The following is a 12,192-nucleotide window of genomic DNA, read 5'->3' as shown; positions in this document are numbered from 1 at the left end:
TTCCTGAGTGAGTATCCTTCAGATGCAAACTGATGAGGCAGAGGACAGGCCCAGGGTTGGATAGGAGTAGCGAGAAGGACCGCCTAGTGTTGGGTTTGTAGGTCTTTGAGAGAGGAGAGACCAGTGGAGGTTTTGACAGAGAGACCAGCAGTGGGTTTGTAGGTCTTTGAGAGAGTAGAGACCAGTGGTGGGTTTGACAGAGAGACCAGTGGAGGGTTTGTAGGTCTTTCAGAGAGAGGTGAGACCAGTGGAGGTTTTGACAGACCTGCGGTGGGTTTGTAGGTCTTTGAGAGAGGAGACACCAGTGGTGGGTTTGACGGATTGAACAGTGGAGGTTTTGATGGAGAGACCAGTGGAGGGTTTATAGGTCCTTGAGAGAGGAGAGACCAGTAGTGGGTTTGACATTGAGACCAGTGGTGGGTTTGACGGATTGACCAGTGGAGGTTTTGACGGAGAGACCAGTGAAGGTTTAGACGAAGAGACCAGTTGTGGCATTGTAGGTCTTTGAGAGAGGAGAGACCAGCACTGGGTTTGTAGGTCTTTGAGAGAGGAGAGACCAGTGATGGGTTTGACAGAGACCAGTGGAGGGTTTGTAGGTCTTTGAGAGAGGAGAGACCAGTGGAGGGTTTGTAGGTTTTTGAGAGAGGAGAGACCAGTGGTTGGTTTGACTGAGAGACCAGTGGTGGGTTTTACGGAGACCAGCGGTGGGTTTGTAGGTCCTTGAGAGAGGAGAGACCAGTGGAGGATTAGACGGAGAGACCAGTGGAGGGTTTGACTGAGAGACCAGTGGAGGGTTTGACTGAGAGACCAGTGGAGGGTTTGACTGAGAGACCAGTGGAGGGTTTGACTGAGAGACCAGTGGAGGGTTTGATTGAGAGACCAGTGGAGGGTTTGACTGAGAGACCAGTGGTGGGTTTGACGGAGACCAGCCGTGGGTTTGTAGGTCTTTGAGAGAGGAGAGACCAGCGGTTTAACGGAGAGACCAGTGGAGGGTTTGTAGGTCTTTGAGAGGAGAGACCAGCAGTGGGTTTGTAGGTCTTTGAGAGTCAGGGTCAGACCAGTGGTGGGGGGCTGGTGGGTCAGACCAGTAGTGGGGGTGCTGGTGGGTCAGACCAGTGGTGGGGGGACTGGTAGGTCAGACGAGTAGTGGGGGGCTGGTGGGTCAGACCACTGGTGGGGGGGCTGGTGGGTCAGACCACTGGTGGGGGGGCTGGTGGGTCAGACCAGTGGTGGGGCGGATGGTGGGTCAGACCAGTGGTGGGAGCGCTGGTGGGTCAGACCAGTGGTGGGGGGGCTGGGGCTTGAAGGTGTACGGAGGGAAACGTTGGAACGTGCTCCGTGGTTCTCAGGTGCAGGAACCAGGTTGGGTTCTAGTTGCTGAGAGGGACAGCCCTCACATCTCACCCCCTGGTGTGTCTCCTTGAGGAGTCCCTGTCTCCATCCTGAAGGACGTTCCAGTTCATGTAACTGACGTGACGACGGCCTCTTAAACACTTGGGTTCCCCTGAGGGGGAACGTCTACACAACTGAAGGCCTCAAACAGCGCAGAACCCTAGCATGCATCTCTGGTCAGTCAGACCACACCCTTATCAGTAGGACAACACACATGGGATGTGATGCAATGTTGAGGAATTTAGTAGGAAAGTGGACGGAAAAAGTATTTTCTAGGGACGAATGAAAAGTATTTTCTAGGGACGAATGAGAGGCATGAGAACGGGGGGGGGGGGAAGAGAGAGAGAGAGAGAGAGAGAGAGAGAGAGAGAGAGAGAGAGAGCCTACAAGGGGCGGGGCAGGGCCTACGAGGGGCGGGGCAGGGCCTACGCAGGGCAGGGCCTATGAGGGGTAGGGCCTATGAGGGGCGGGAGAGGGCCTATGAGGGGCGGGACAGGGCCTATGGGGGGGGGGGGGGGGGGCAGGTCCTACAAGGGAACCGGTTAAAACTAAACACTGTCAGCCCACAACATTAAAAGAAAATGTGGTGACTTACAGTTCGCAGTTTCTTCTTCTTTATGGTTCGATCGTTATACTCACAGAATCAGTTTCTTCTTCTTGAGCTGTGAAGGAGAGCAACGACATTAGTTTTACAGCTAGTTGTGTGTGTGTGTGTGTGTGTGTGTGTGTGTGTGTGTGTGTGTGTGTGTGTGTTTTGATTAGTGATTAATCCTATCAAAATAAGTTATTAGAATAAGTTATTTTTCCCATTTAACTACGACGGTAACCGAATGCGGTGTCATTGTGTGACGTCATGTCCCCGCCCCCTACGTCTTCCACCAACTCCATCATCGAGTCATTGATAAATATCAGCAGCCCCGTCACCCGGCGAAAAATATCAATTAACTAAATTAAAAACAGCTTACGACGAATTACATCCAGAACTACCATTATTAAACATATCAAACTATTAAGATCAATTGTAAATAAATGTCCTACTCACAGCAGGTCCGGATGTAGCGGGCCGTTTCACTTCAAAAAGTGTTCGTTAACCCGACGGTCAACCTGGAGAACAAAGGACCAGACTCATTAGTTACATTCATAACTTCAACCGGACGTTTCTAACCATGCTTCGGTTCTAAAATAACGTCAATATTAACCGTGTAATGGAGACGGCTCAACGTCTTCTTCAATCTAACCGGTTTGATGGAGTCAACAGCTGACTGAGCGCGAGCAGCAGCAGCACAGTGAGGCTCAATGGAGACGCAGCGCGAGCCGCACCGAGACCCGCGAAATAATCAGCGGATAATCAGCGGAACTACACGCAGGTGTGCGCCGCCATGTTATTCATTATAAACGTAATTCCATTTTTGTGAATGGAGATTAAAACATTTCATCCATTACGTTTACATGTGATAGTTTGAAACATCTGAATTTGTTCTTTATTATTTGTAATTCAATGCGTGTGTGTGCCCTGTGCGTGTGTGTGTGCGTGCGTGCGTGCGTGCGTGCGTGTGTGTGTGTGTGTCCGTCCATCATGGAGTCATTGATAGGCCCGTGACGATGCGAAGAATACGAATGAATTAAAATAATATAATAATAATTAAACTTATGAAGTAGGCCTGGCAAAAAAAAGAATAATTAGAATAAATAAATCCATAACTGTTGTACTTACAGCAGGTCCGGAGGCAGTGGGCCGTTAACTTCAAGAAGCGTCAGTCAACCTGGTCGACAAAAGGACCACATTCATCATTAATAACTCCCCATTAAAACCGGAGACATAACGAGTCACAGTTATGACTTTTTTTTTATGAGTTATGAAAACCGACATTTCCAACTATTTTCAAGTTCAGTTGGTAGAATCGGGTCAAAGTTGACCGTGTGTGAGTCTGGAGCCGTTCGGCGGTTCAACGTTTTATTCAAACTGACCGGTTTGATCTGGTGGACTAACGGCTGAGGGAGCGCGAGACGCGGAGAAACCCGCGGAATAACCGGAGGAACTACATGCGTCATGTTTTAAATTTATTTTAAAAGTAATTTAATTTTGTGAATTGAAATTAAAATATTGTATTCATGACGGTTAGGCCTACATGTGTTAATATGAAACGTTTGAATTTCTTCTTTTTTTTTTATCCAAACAACGCGTTTCAAGGGGAGGAGTGGGAGGAAGGTGTGTGTGTGTGCAGTAGCGGACCTACCATTAAGGCGGACTAGGTGAATGCCTTAGGCCCCCAACCAGTAGGGGGGCCCCCAACCAACCTCAAATTTTTTTTATTTTTTAGTACACAAACAGAGACAAAGCAAGACGAGTCTAAACGCGAAAAAATAAAATAAAGGGTTAGGAAATAAAGTTACCCAAGTGGCTCAAATAAAAGAAAAAAGCGAAAAAGACGCAGATAAGTATTTGGCAATGCTGCCAAAGATGACACTTTTTTACAGCTATTGTTGGGGATACAGACAGGAACAACAACGTCCAAAGCGTTGAACATGCCGCTACAGCAGCAGCAGCTAGCTGTGAAGTGGTGCTAGGTGAAGACATCAATAAGTAGGACTGTGTCAGAAGCGTGTGATGTGGAGAACAATCTATCTTTTTTTTTCTCTCTCTCTCTCTCTCTATTTTTCTTTTATATATATATATATATATATATATATATATATATATATATAGGTTTGTTTGAAATGTTCAATCTCAAGTGCAATGCCAATTGCAACCTCACACATACAAAGTCAATTATTCTTCTAGGCAATATTTGCTGAGTATATGGCTGTTTGTGATGTTTTGCTAAGTAGGCCTAATAAACAGTGCTGGCATTTTGGCAAAGACAGGTGTTATCTGCAACCATATTCTCTGTTGGGTTCCATCGTGACTATTAGTTTGTGTAGTGCTACACTTTGTGTGTTCTCTGTTTTCCATCTTCATTTTGGAGTAAAGAAGTGTATGCAGGGCAGTGCCGGCGCTCCGCACACGTTTACATAACACATACCTCCTCTCGTTAGGAACGGTTTGGTTGGCATCAAGAGGTGCCAGTAACACGCCCTCTTGTGATGTCACAGTCTCCTCCCTCCAACTAGACGTTTTGTAGGTGTTGAGAGACGGTGACATCACCAGAGGGCGTGTCATTGGAGGACGTACATCCTCTTTTCAACGCTACCTCACTGTCACTTTAATGCACTGCAGAATGTATGCCAATGTGTGTGTGGGGGTGTGGGAGGGTAGAGGGGGTTTCTGTGTATCGCTGGACGTTGTATTGTTTTGTATTGTTTTATATTCTTTTTACAACTATTTATTTTATAAAGCACCAAGAGGACTGCCATCCAATTTCATTGTGTCCTGTGCAATGACAATAAAGAATTATATAATTCAATCGTTATTAGGTGGCTACTTAAAAACTACAACCTAAGATGGCTGCCGCACATGTCGTGGCAATTCCCCTTTAACAGAGATTGCGTCTAGGCCAGATGAGATTCCCACTGCAATAAAGCACACAATACATTGGAAAGTAAAATGTCCTAGGTTTAATGCATGCATACATTAGACTCCTCTCTAGCAGAGTGAGTCCTGATTACAAGTTGACATGGTTTTTTATACAGTTTCAGACCCTCCCCACACAAAAGGTTCATGAAAGAGGAAATGAGCAAATTCTTCTCTTTACGGCCCTTCTGTCCAAACACAGAGGAATATATAGATTGGGGTTCCCGACAAACAAATGCAAATTCCAGATGCTTATCTTTGTGGCGTTATCACCTAAAGACAAGGGTCATTAGACAGCGGGGAGGAAATGGGCAGGACAATTAGGGTTGAAACTGAGGACACTACATGTTATACAAGAACAGACAAACTTATCAAACAACAATTCAAATAAGAGGATTTTTCCATCACACACAAGAAGGATCCGGAATGACGGCGTTGTGTTTTTAAGAGTGAAACTACAACATCCAGGATGTGTTGGTATAAAGAAGAGACACAATTCAACAAGGAACAGTGACACACAAAAATGTAAACATCACATTCACAGGGTTGCCAACTTTTGGTTTTTGGCCGGAGTGAGACTCTGCTACTGGTCCAACTCTTTAACCAGTAGGCCACGGACGCATTAACTGTTTTAGAGACAGTGTTTTGGGGCTTTGTTCTTGGCCCCACAATAAATTAATTTGTGAATCTGTGCGTGATGTAGTGACATCAACTGCCCCCCATTAGGATTAATATAACGCGTTGATGATTTCCCAATCTAAAGAACTAGAGGTTTGATGTCTATATCTCGCATTTTATCATTCCATTATCAGGCTTTACAAGGAGAAAGGCCGTACGTTGACCGTTGTGTGTTTGTCTCCCCCTAGCGGTCACTGTTGGAACGCAGCCCCCAAAAACACATCGGTCTCTAAAACAGTGAATGCGTGCATTTGTCTCCTGGTTTCTCCCGTTGTCCCGTGTTATTCACCCCGTTGTCTCATAATATGTAATATGTCATGTGTCACCGGTTGTGTTTGTCCGCAGACTTGTGTGGTTGTCTACGACGAGGGAAGGACGACCCAGAGACACAGGACCTGCTCTCACTCTGGTCCTCTTTATTCTGGTACAACATGACGACGCACACGTTGTGTCAACAGTGTGCGACTGAAATCATGAGTGTTCATGAGACCCCAGCTTAGATAGATTTATCTTCTTCTCTATTTTTGACTGATAGAAAAATACATTCATACGTACATTCTCCATCAAACATGTGATGGTATAGTGGTGAATTACAGGTCATTTCCAACATGTTTAACGAGGCCTACCTGGTACACAACGATGACACACACAGCGTGTCTGTTTTCTTTGCGGGAATCATTTCTACGTTTCAGATGCAGGAGTGAGGCTGAAGACAGCGAGGCCGACTCAGAGCAGGGTTCCCGCTGTGGGTCCAGCGCTCTGCACAGAGGCTGCTGAGCGCTGACAGAGGGCTGACGTCTGAACACCGAGCTGGAGTCTGGGATGGGACCCCATGAGGGATGGGGACACAAGGGTTCAGCCCCCTGGCCGCGCACAGACCCCCTGTTGAGGGGGAGCCCGCCTCCAGACCAGGACTAGGACCAGACCAGGAGGAGGACCGGACCAGGAGGAGGACCAGACCAGGAGGAGGACCAGACCAGGAGGAGGACCGGACCAGGAGGAGGACCAGACCAGGAGGACTAGACCAGGAGGAAGACCAGACCAGGAGGAGGACTAGACCAGGAGGAGGACCAGACCAGGAGGAGGACCAGACCAGGAGGACTAGACCAGGAGGAAGACCAGACCAGGACTAGGACCAGACCAGGAGGAGGACCAGACCAGGAGGAGGACCAGGAGGAGGACTAGACCAGGAGGAGGACCAGACCAGGAGGAGGACTAGACCAGGAGGAGGACCAGACCAGGAGGAGGACTAGACCAGGAGGAGGACCAGACCAGGAGGAGGACCAGACCAGGAGGAGGACCAGACCAGACCGGCCGCTCCCCTCTGGGACGGTCACATCCGGTCAAGCTTGTTACTATCGGAAAGCCCGTGGTCACTTTAGTGGGGATAGACGTTGTCCGCAAGTCTGAACGACCTTGGTTAGGGTCAGGGTCAGCGTTCCTGTGCGCCTGTAGCGCCGGGACTTAGGATTTTGGTGTGACTCATGGACTCTTTGGCCACATGTACTTTGACCCAATAATGAATAGTTTGAAAATAACTTTTGTTTCCAGTTTGGAATTAAAAAATTTAAACGCTTATCGTTTTCTAGTTGGAATTGAAAGTTTTTTCGTGTTACAGTTGGGCTTTAAAAATGTAAAATGTAAAGGACACTCTGACCCGAGGAAGGCCCCCCGAGGTTAGGGTTAGGGTTAGGGTTAGGATAAAGGTTGGTTAAGGCAGGGCTGAGATTCTGGGTCCATCCAGGGCTCTGGTTTGGTTCTGGTTTGGCAGGGCTGAGCATCTGGGCGTATCCACCAGTAGGCGCATTCGCTTCAACTCCCCAGCACCCCAGAGAAAGCAAGAATTGCTCTAAAAAACAATCCTGTACTCCATACACCGCTCAGTCCCAGGTATTGTTATCGGGGTGTGGTGGGGGGGGGGTAAAAGCCTGGGGAGGCCTCGCGTAAGAGGATTTGAAACTTGGGCTCTAACCCCAAACTAACTGTCAGGGTTAGAGCAGGTGCTCAAATAAATCTGTCAACTGATGGGATTGGGTGTCTGGATTCAGGATGGGGTTCAGTGTCTGGGGCCGATCACATCGTTGGGGTCTGGACTCGGGTTAGGGTTAGATGTCTGGACTCGGGTTAGGGTTAGGTGTCTGGACTCGGGTTAGGGGTTAGGGGGTTAGGGTTAGGTGTCTGGGTTAGGTGTTAGGGTTAGGTGTCTGGACTCGGGTTAGGGTTAGGTGTCTGGGTTAGGTGTTAGGGTTAGGTGTCTGGACTCGGGTTAGGGTTAGGTGTCTGGGTTAGGGTTAGGTTTTTGTATGTGATTCTGTTTTGTAGAGAAGGGGGAGCAGGAAGAGCAGGAGGAGCAGCAGCTGGGGTCTGAGGAGGCGCGGAGCAAAAGTAAGGTGAGTATTTTTGTTGTTTTTGTGACCCCCCAAGGGGAACCAAAAGGGAGCAAGGCACCGCCAGGACCGGTGAAGGCCCAAGGGGCTGGGGTCCCGAGAGGCCTCCCTTAGTGGGGCAGCAGCCAGCACAGCAACCGGGATCGATTAAAAACACATCTATTAAAAAGAGCAGGTAAAATAAATAAAAAGAAGGGGGAGAGATACACACACACACACACACACACACACACACATCCTCTCATAAATAATAAATCATCAAAAATAATAATTAAAACGCATGCATATGAATAAATAAAGAATATAGGATAATAGGATAGGATAGATAATATTTGGATAAAAAAGAAAGCACACTGCAATCTAAAATTCATGTTAAGATATGCAGGAAGTCCTTTAAATTAAAACCATGCACACACATATATATATATATATATATATATATATATATATATATATATATGTAAAAATAATAATATATAAATTGATAGAAACACTAAAAACACGTGGATAAAAGATAAAAAGTGCTAAAATAAGTGCCAAGGTAAGAAAATAAATAAATAAATACATAAATAAATAAATAAATAAATAGGTAAGTAAAATGGAAAGAATAAAAATAGGGTCGAGAGGCCTCCAACAGAATTTGGAACTTGTAAAACTGGAGGCCTAAATAAAATCATGGTAAAAAAGAACACAGTAATAAAAACATGCAACATTTTAAAACGCACACTGTGGACCCGGTGCCATGCAGGGAGCCCCAAGGAGGAGTCCCGGGTTCTCCCAGCGCCCCCAGCAGCGGCCCGGCGCGGTCCCTACTCCCTGACGTTCAGGCCCAAGGGGGTAAGTGTTTTTAGTTTGGCTATCCATCTACGCTCCGCCGCCGTCCTCTGTCTGTCCGACCAGCACGCCTTCATCTCCAGCCCAGTGATGAATGATGAGGTAATGGGGTGTGTTTGGAAATGTTCCACCAGTCTAGTGTTGGATGTACCTCTGTGTATGTTATAGAAATGTTGTTTGAGTCGAGTGAGTATTGTGTGCTTTGTTTCGCCGACATATGTGATGTGGCATTCGGAGCATGTAATGGCGTATGCGATGTTTTTGTCGTGGATTGTGATTTTTTTTATTTATAAGATTATTATATTATAAGATTATTTATAAGGAGACAGGCGTTGGTAAATGTTGGTAAATGTCTCCATGTTGGATTCATACTCACACAGCGCTGTGTTCAGTCACAGAGACACCTGTAAAGTGACCCTCCATGCAGAGGATTTATAAACTGACCACTAAAGAAGGACCAGGAGACGACAGAATACACATCTCTTGTTTCTGTATTTATACATTATTTATTTTTGACATTATTAATGTTATAGATTTGATTAATTTAATTGTTTCATTCATTTTCTTCCGGTCTTGATCAATACCTAATAGGTTAACAATCGTTAGTTTCCATTTCAAAAGTGTTCACAATTCAGAATTCATAAAATTAGAAGTAGAAACACTACCATCTAGTGGCCATACTCGGTTATAGCACCAACTTTATTTTATTTGTTTAAAAAACGACATACAAACATCATTCATTTAAACATGATTATTTGTTTTTGTAGCTTGAACAATAAATTACTCTTTAAAAAAACACATTTAATACACTATCTATCCCGATTCATAACCTCAGTACATTTAATACACTATCTATCCCGATTCATAACCCCAGTACATTTAATACACTATCTATCCAGATTCATAACCTCAGTACATTTAATACACTATCTATCCTGATCCATGACCCTGCTTGTTTCAGTCAAGTTAAGGACTGTTTAAATCATCATCATGAATCTAATCAACATCAACATAATATAAAGCGACATGATTGTGTTTGTACAAGAATAATAAAGTGTTTGATACAAATATACTACAGAATTTACCAATAGAGCGATCACTAAAGATAGAAATGTAATAATTACTGATAACTGAGCGATTTATTGAGCATCACTGAAAACACACCTTTTTAAAATAGCTTTCATCATCAAACTCTCCTCATCTGAACAATTAATCTTTCTAACTGTAGAGGAAGCTCAATGCATACTACTTTTAATAACTGTAGAGGAAGCCAAAGATATGATATTGAGGATAATGAATTCCCTATTGCACAAAAAAAAGTTTTGGAGTAAAAAGAAACAACAGAACGTGTGTGTGTGTGTGTGTGTGTGTGTGTGTGTGTCAATACAACTGACTCAGAGAGACTGAGATACCAGAATCCGTAAACCCAAACCCAGGGAGGAGGTCCTCCTGGGTGAAGGAGGTCCTGAAGGTGTGGATGTGTGTCAGTGTGTCTGAGGACCCTCCTCCACCTGGGGACACTCTGTAGAAGGACAGAGTGCCAGCAGGCCGGTCCAGATACACTCCTACTCTGTTAGAGCCAGCGGGGGGGAGACGGATGGCTGTTGCTATATTGTTGTGCCGGGCATAGTAATGGTCATCATCACAATAAAGAAACCAGGACTTGTTGTTCCCTCCAATCAGGCTGTCATTACCATTTCCTCTCCTTGTGATTCCTCTGTATGTCACTCCCACATAAACACCTCCTTCCCTCTCTACCTCCCAGTAACAGCGACCAGTCAGAGCCTCTCTTCCCAACACCTGGTGCCAGACGTCAAATCTCTCTGGGTGATCAGGATACGGCTGGTCCTCTTTAACCCCCGTCACCTTTCTGTTGTCCTCAGACAGAGAGAGTCGTCTGTGGGCTGTGTTTGGGTCCAGTGTGAGTTCACAGGCATCTGAGGGGAGAACAAGACACCGTTACCAGGGCCGGTTCTACACTGAATTGTGCCCTAGGCGAGACTCCCCCCCCCCCCCCCGCGCCCACGCGATCGGGATGGGGGGGACGGTGGGGGGCGTTCACAGGGTTGTTGATGGGAGGGGGGGGGCGATCGGAATTGTTGACGGGGGGGGGGGGGGGGGGGGGCGATTGGGATTGTTGACGGGAGGGTTGTTGATTTTCTCTCCATATGCGAGAAAATAATAACTGATGACCACAAAGCACTGCACACACACACACACACACACACACACACACACACACACACAGTCCCGCGGTCGCACATCCAAGCAACTCATAGGAACGAGGTCTTAATAGAGGACATATTATGGTGTTTTCTCAACAAGTAAACATAGCATATGAGTTCAGGAAAACATGTTTTTGAAGCTGTTTGCTGGAAATAGCTTCTGGGAAACAAAATCTCTCCTAGCGCTATTCCCCTCTGTTTCAGTCCCTTCACAATGTGCTGTTTCTGGTGTCTGTAGCCTTCATGTAAATGAGCTGCTGCCCATTGACCAATCAGCTGTCAGAGTGAACCACAGCATGGAGGAGAAGTGATTGTTGCCGTTTGCGGACTCCCTGAGCTCTATATCTATATAATAATAATAATAATAATAATAATAATGATAATACATTATATAATATATAGGTATCTATATAATGTAATATCTAATATCTAATATGGCCAAAAGCTATGTGCGCCTCTGATGATATTATGAATCATAAAGACTGCGTCTGACGTCTCTGGTACTTCCACAACAAGTAAAGACTCGTAGTGGGGGTTATCTCGGCCATGGTTCAGAAGAAATGGGGGAAAGGGACTTTGGCTTTGACTCTCTGAGGTCCGGATTGAACCGCGACATGGAGGAGAAAGGGATTGTGCTCCCGGAGCTGAGCTGCCGGACTGCCGCCGAAGCTCCCCCGCCGTACTCCCGGAGCGGGGCTGCCGGACTGCTGCCGGAGTTCTGGCGGCAGTCCGGGAGCTCCGGCGGGGGAGCTTCTCCCTGCCAGGCGGTCACATCTATTTCTGTATGGAATCTCCCTGCTTCTGAAATGCGCGGACATCTCCGCCCAGCGCTCGTCCGCTGGTCCAGGTCCACAAAATCGTATCTATGCTCTGATTGGAGGGGGGTGGGGAAGTGGGTGGTAATATGCAAATGTACCCCCCCCCCCTCCTGAGTAGGAGGGGGCGCCGAAACTGACTCGCTCGTTTGGTAACTGTAGGCGGGGTACTTTCAGAAATGCATATCTCACTCAAAAAAGCATGTATGGAATTATTTCAAAGTTTGTATGAGTGTGGCAGCACCAGAGACCCAAAACAACAGCCCAAATCCCAGGAAAAGTGTTGTTTTCATAATATAATAATAATAATAATACATTTTATTTATATGGCGCCTTTCAGGACACTCAAG

General features: G+C 46.2%; 1 protein-coding gene across 3 annotated transcripts in view; it reads right to left on the bottom strand.

Annotated features, from left to right (window-relative positions):
- Positions 1–1,900: 1,900 nt before the first annotated feature.
- LOC311350687 (NLR family CARD domain-containing protein 3-like) overlaps positions 1,901–12,192 on the bottom strand; it is a gene marked incomplete at its 3' end in the record, with an annotated part of 90,117 nt that continues 79,825 nt past the window's right edge. Inside the window, exons 1-4 of one of the 3 annotated variants that reach the window (XR_014636671.1) lie at positions 6,208–6,676; positions 3,107–3,155; positions 2,435–2,496; positions 1,901–2,054 (exon numbers count right to left, since the gene is read on the bottom strand). Coding sequence is in view for 1 of the 3 variants with exons in the window: in XM_084470750.1 (XP_084326876.1) it covers positions 2,461–2,496; positions 10,669–10,739 (107 nt within the window). Of the gene's footprint in view, positions 2,055–2,434; positions 2,497–3,106; positions 3,156–6,207; positions 6,677–10,668; positions 10,740–12,192 lie in introns of those variants that run through there. The other 2 variants (XR_014636670.1, XM_084470750.1) reach the window with 2 other exon arrangements.

This window comes from Micromesistius poutassou (assembly GCF_964030765.1).
Source record: "Micromesistius poutassou genome assembly, chromosome: 7".
In the NCBI taxonomy this organism is placed as follows: Eukaryota; Metazoa; Chordata; class Actinopteri; order Gadiformes; family Gadidae; genus Micromesistius; species Micromesistius poutassou.
Note: the sequence above shows the minus strand (reverse complement) of the source record. Positions and strands in the feature narration are given on the sequence as shown.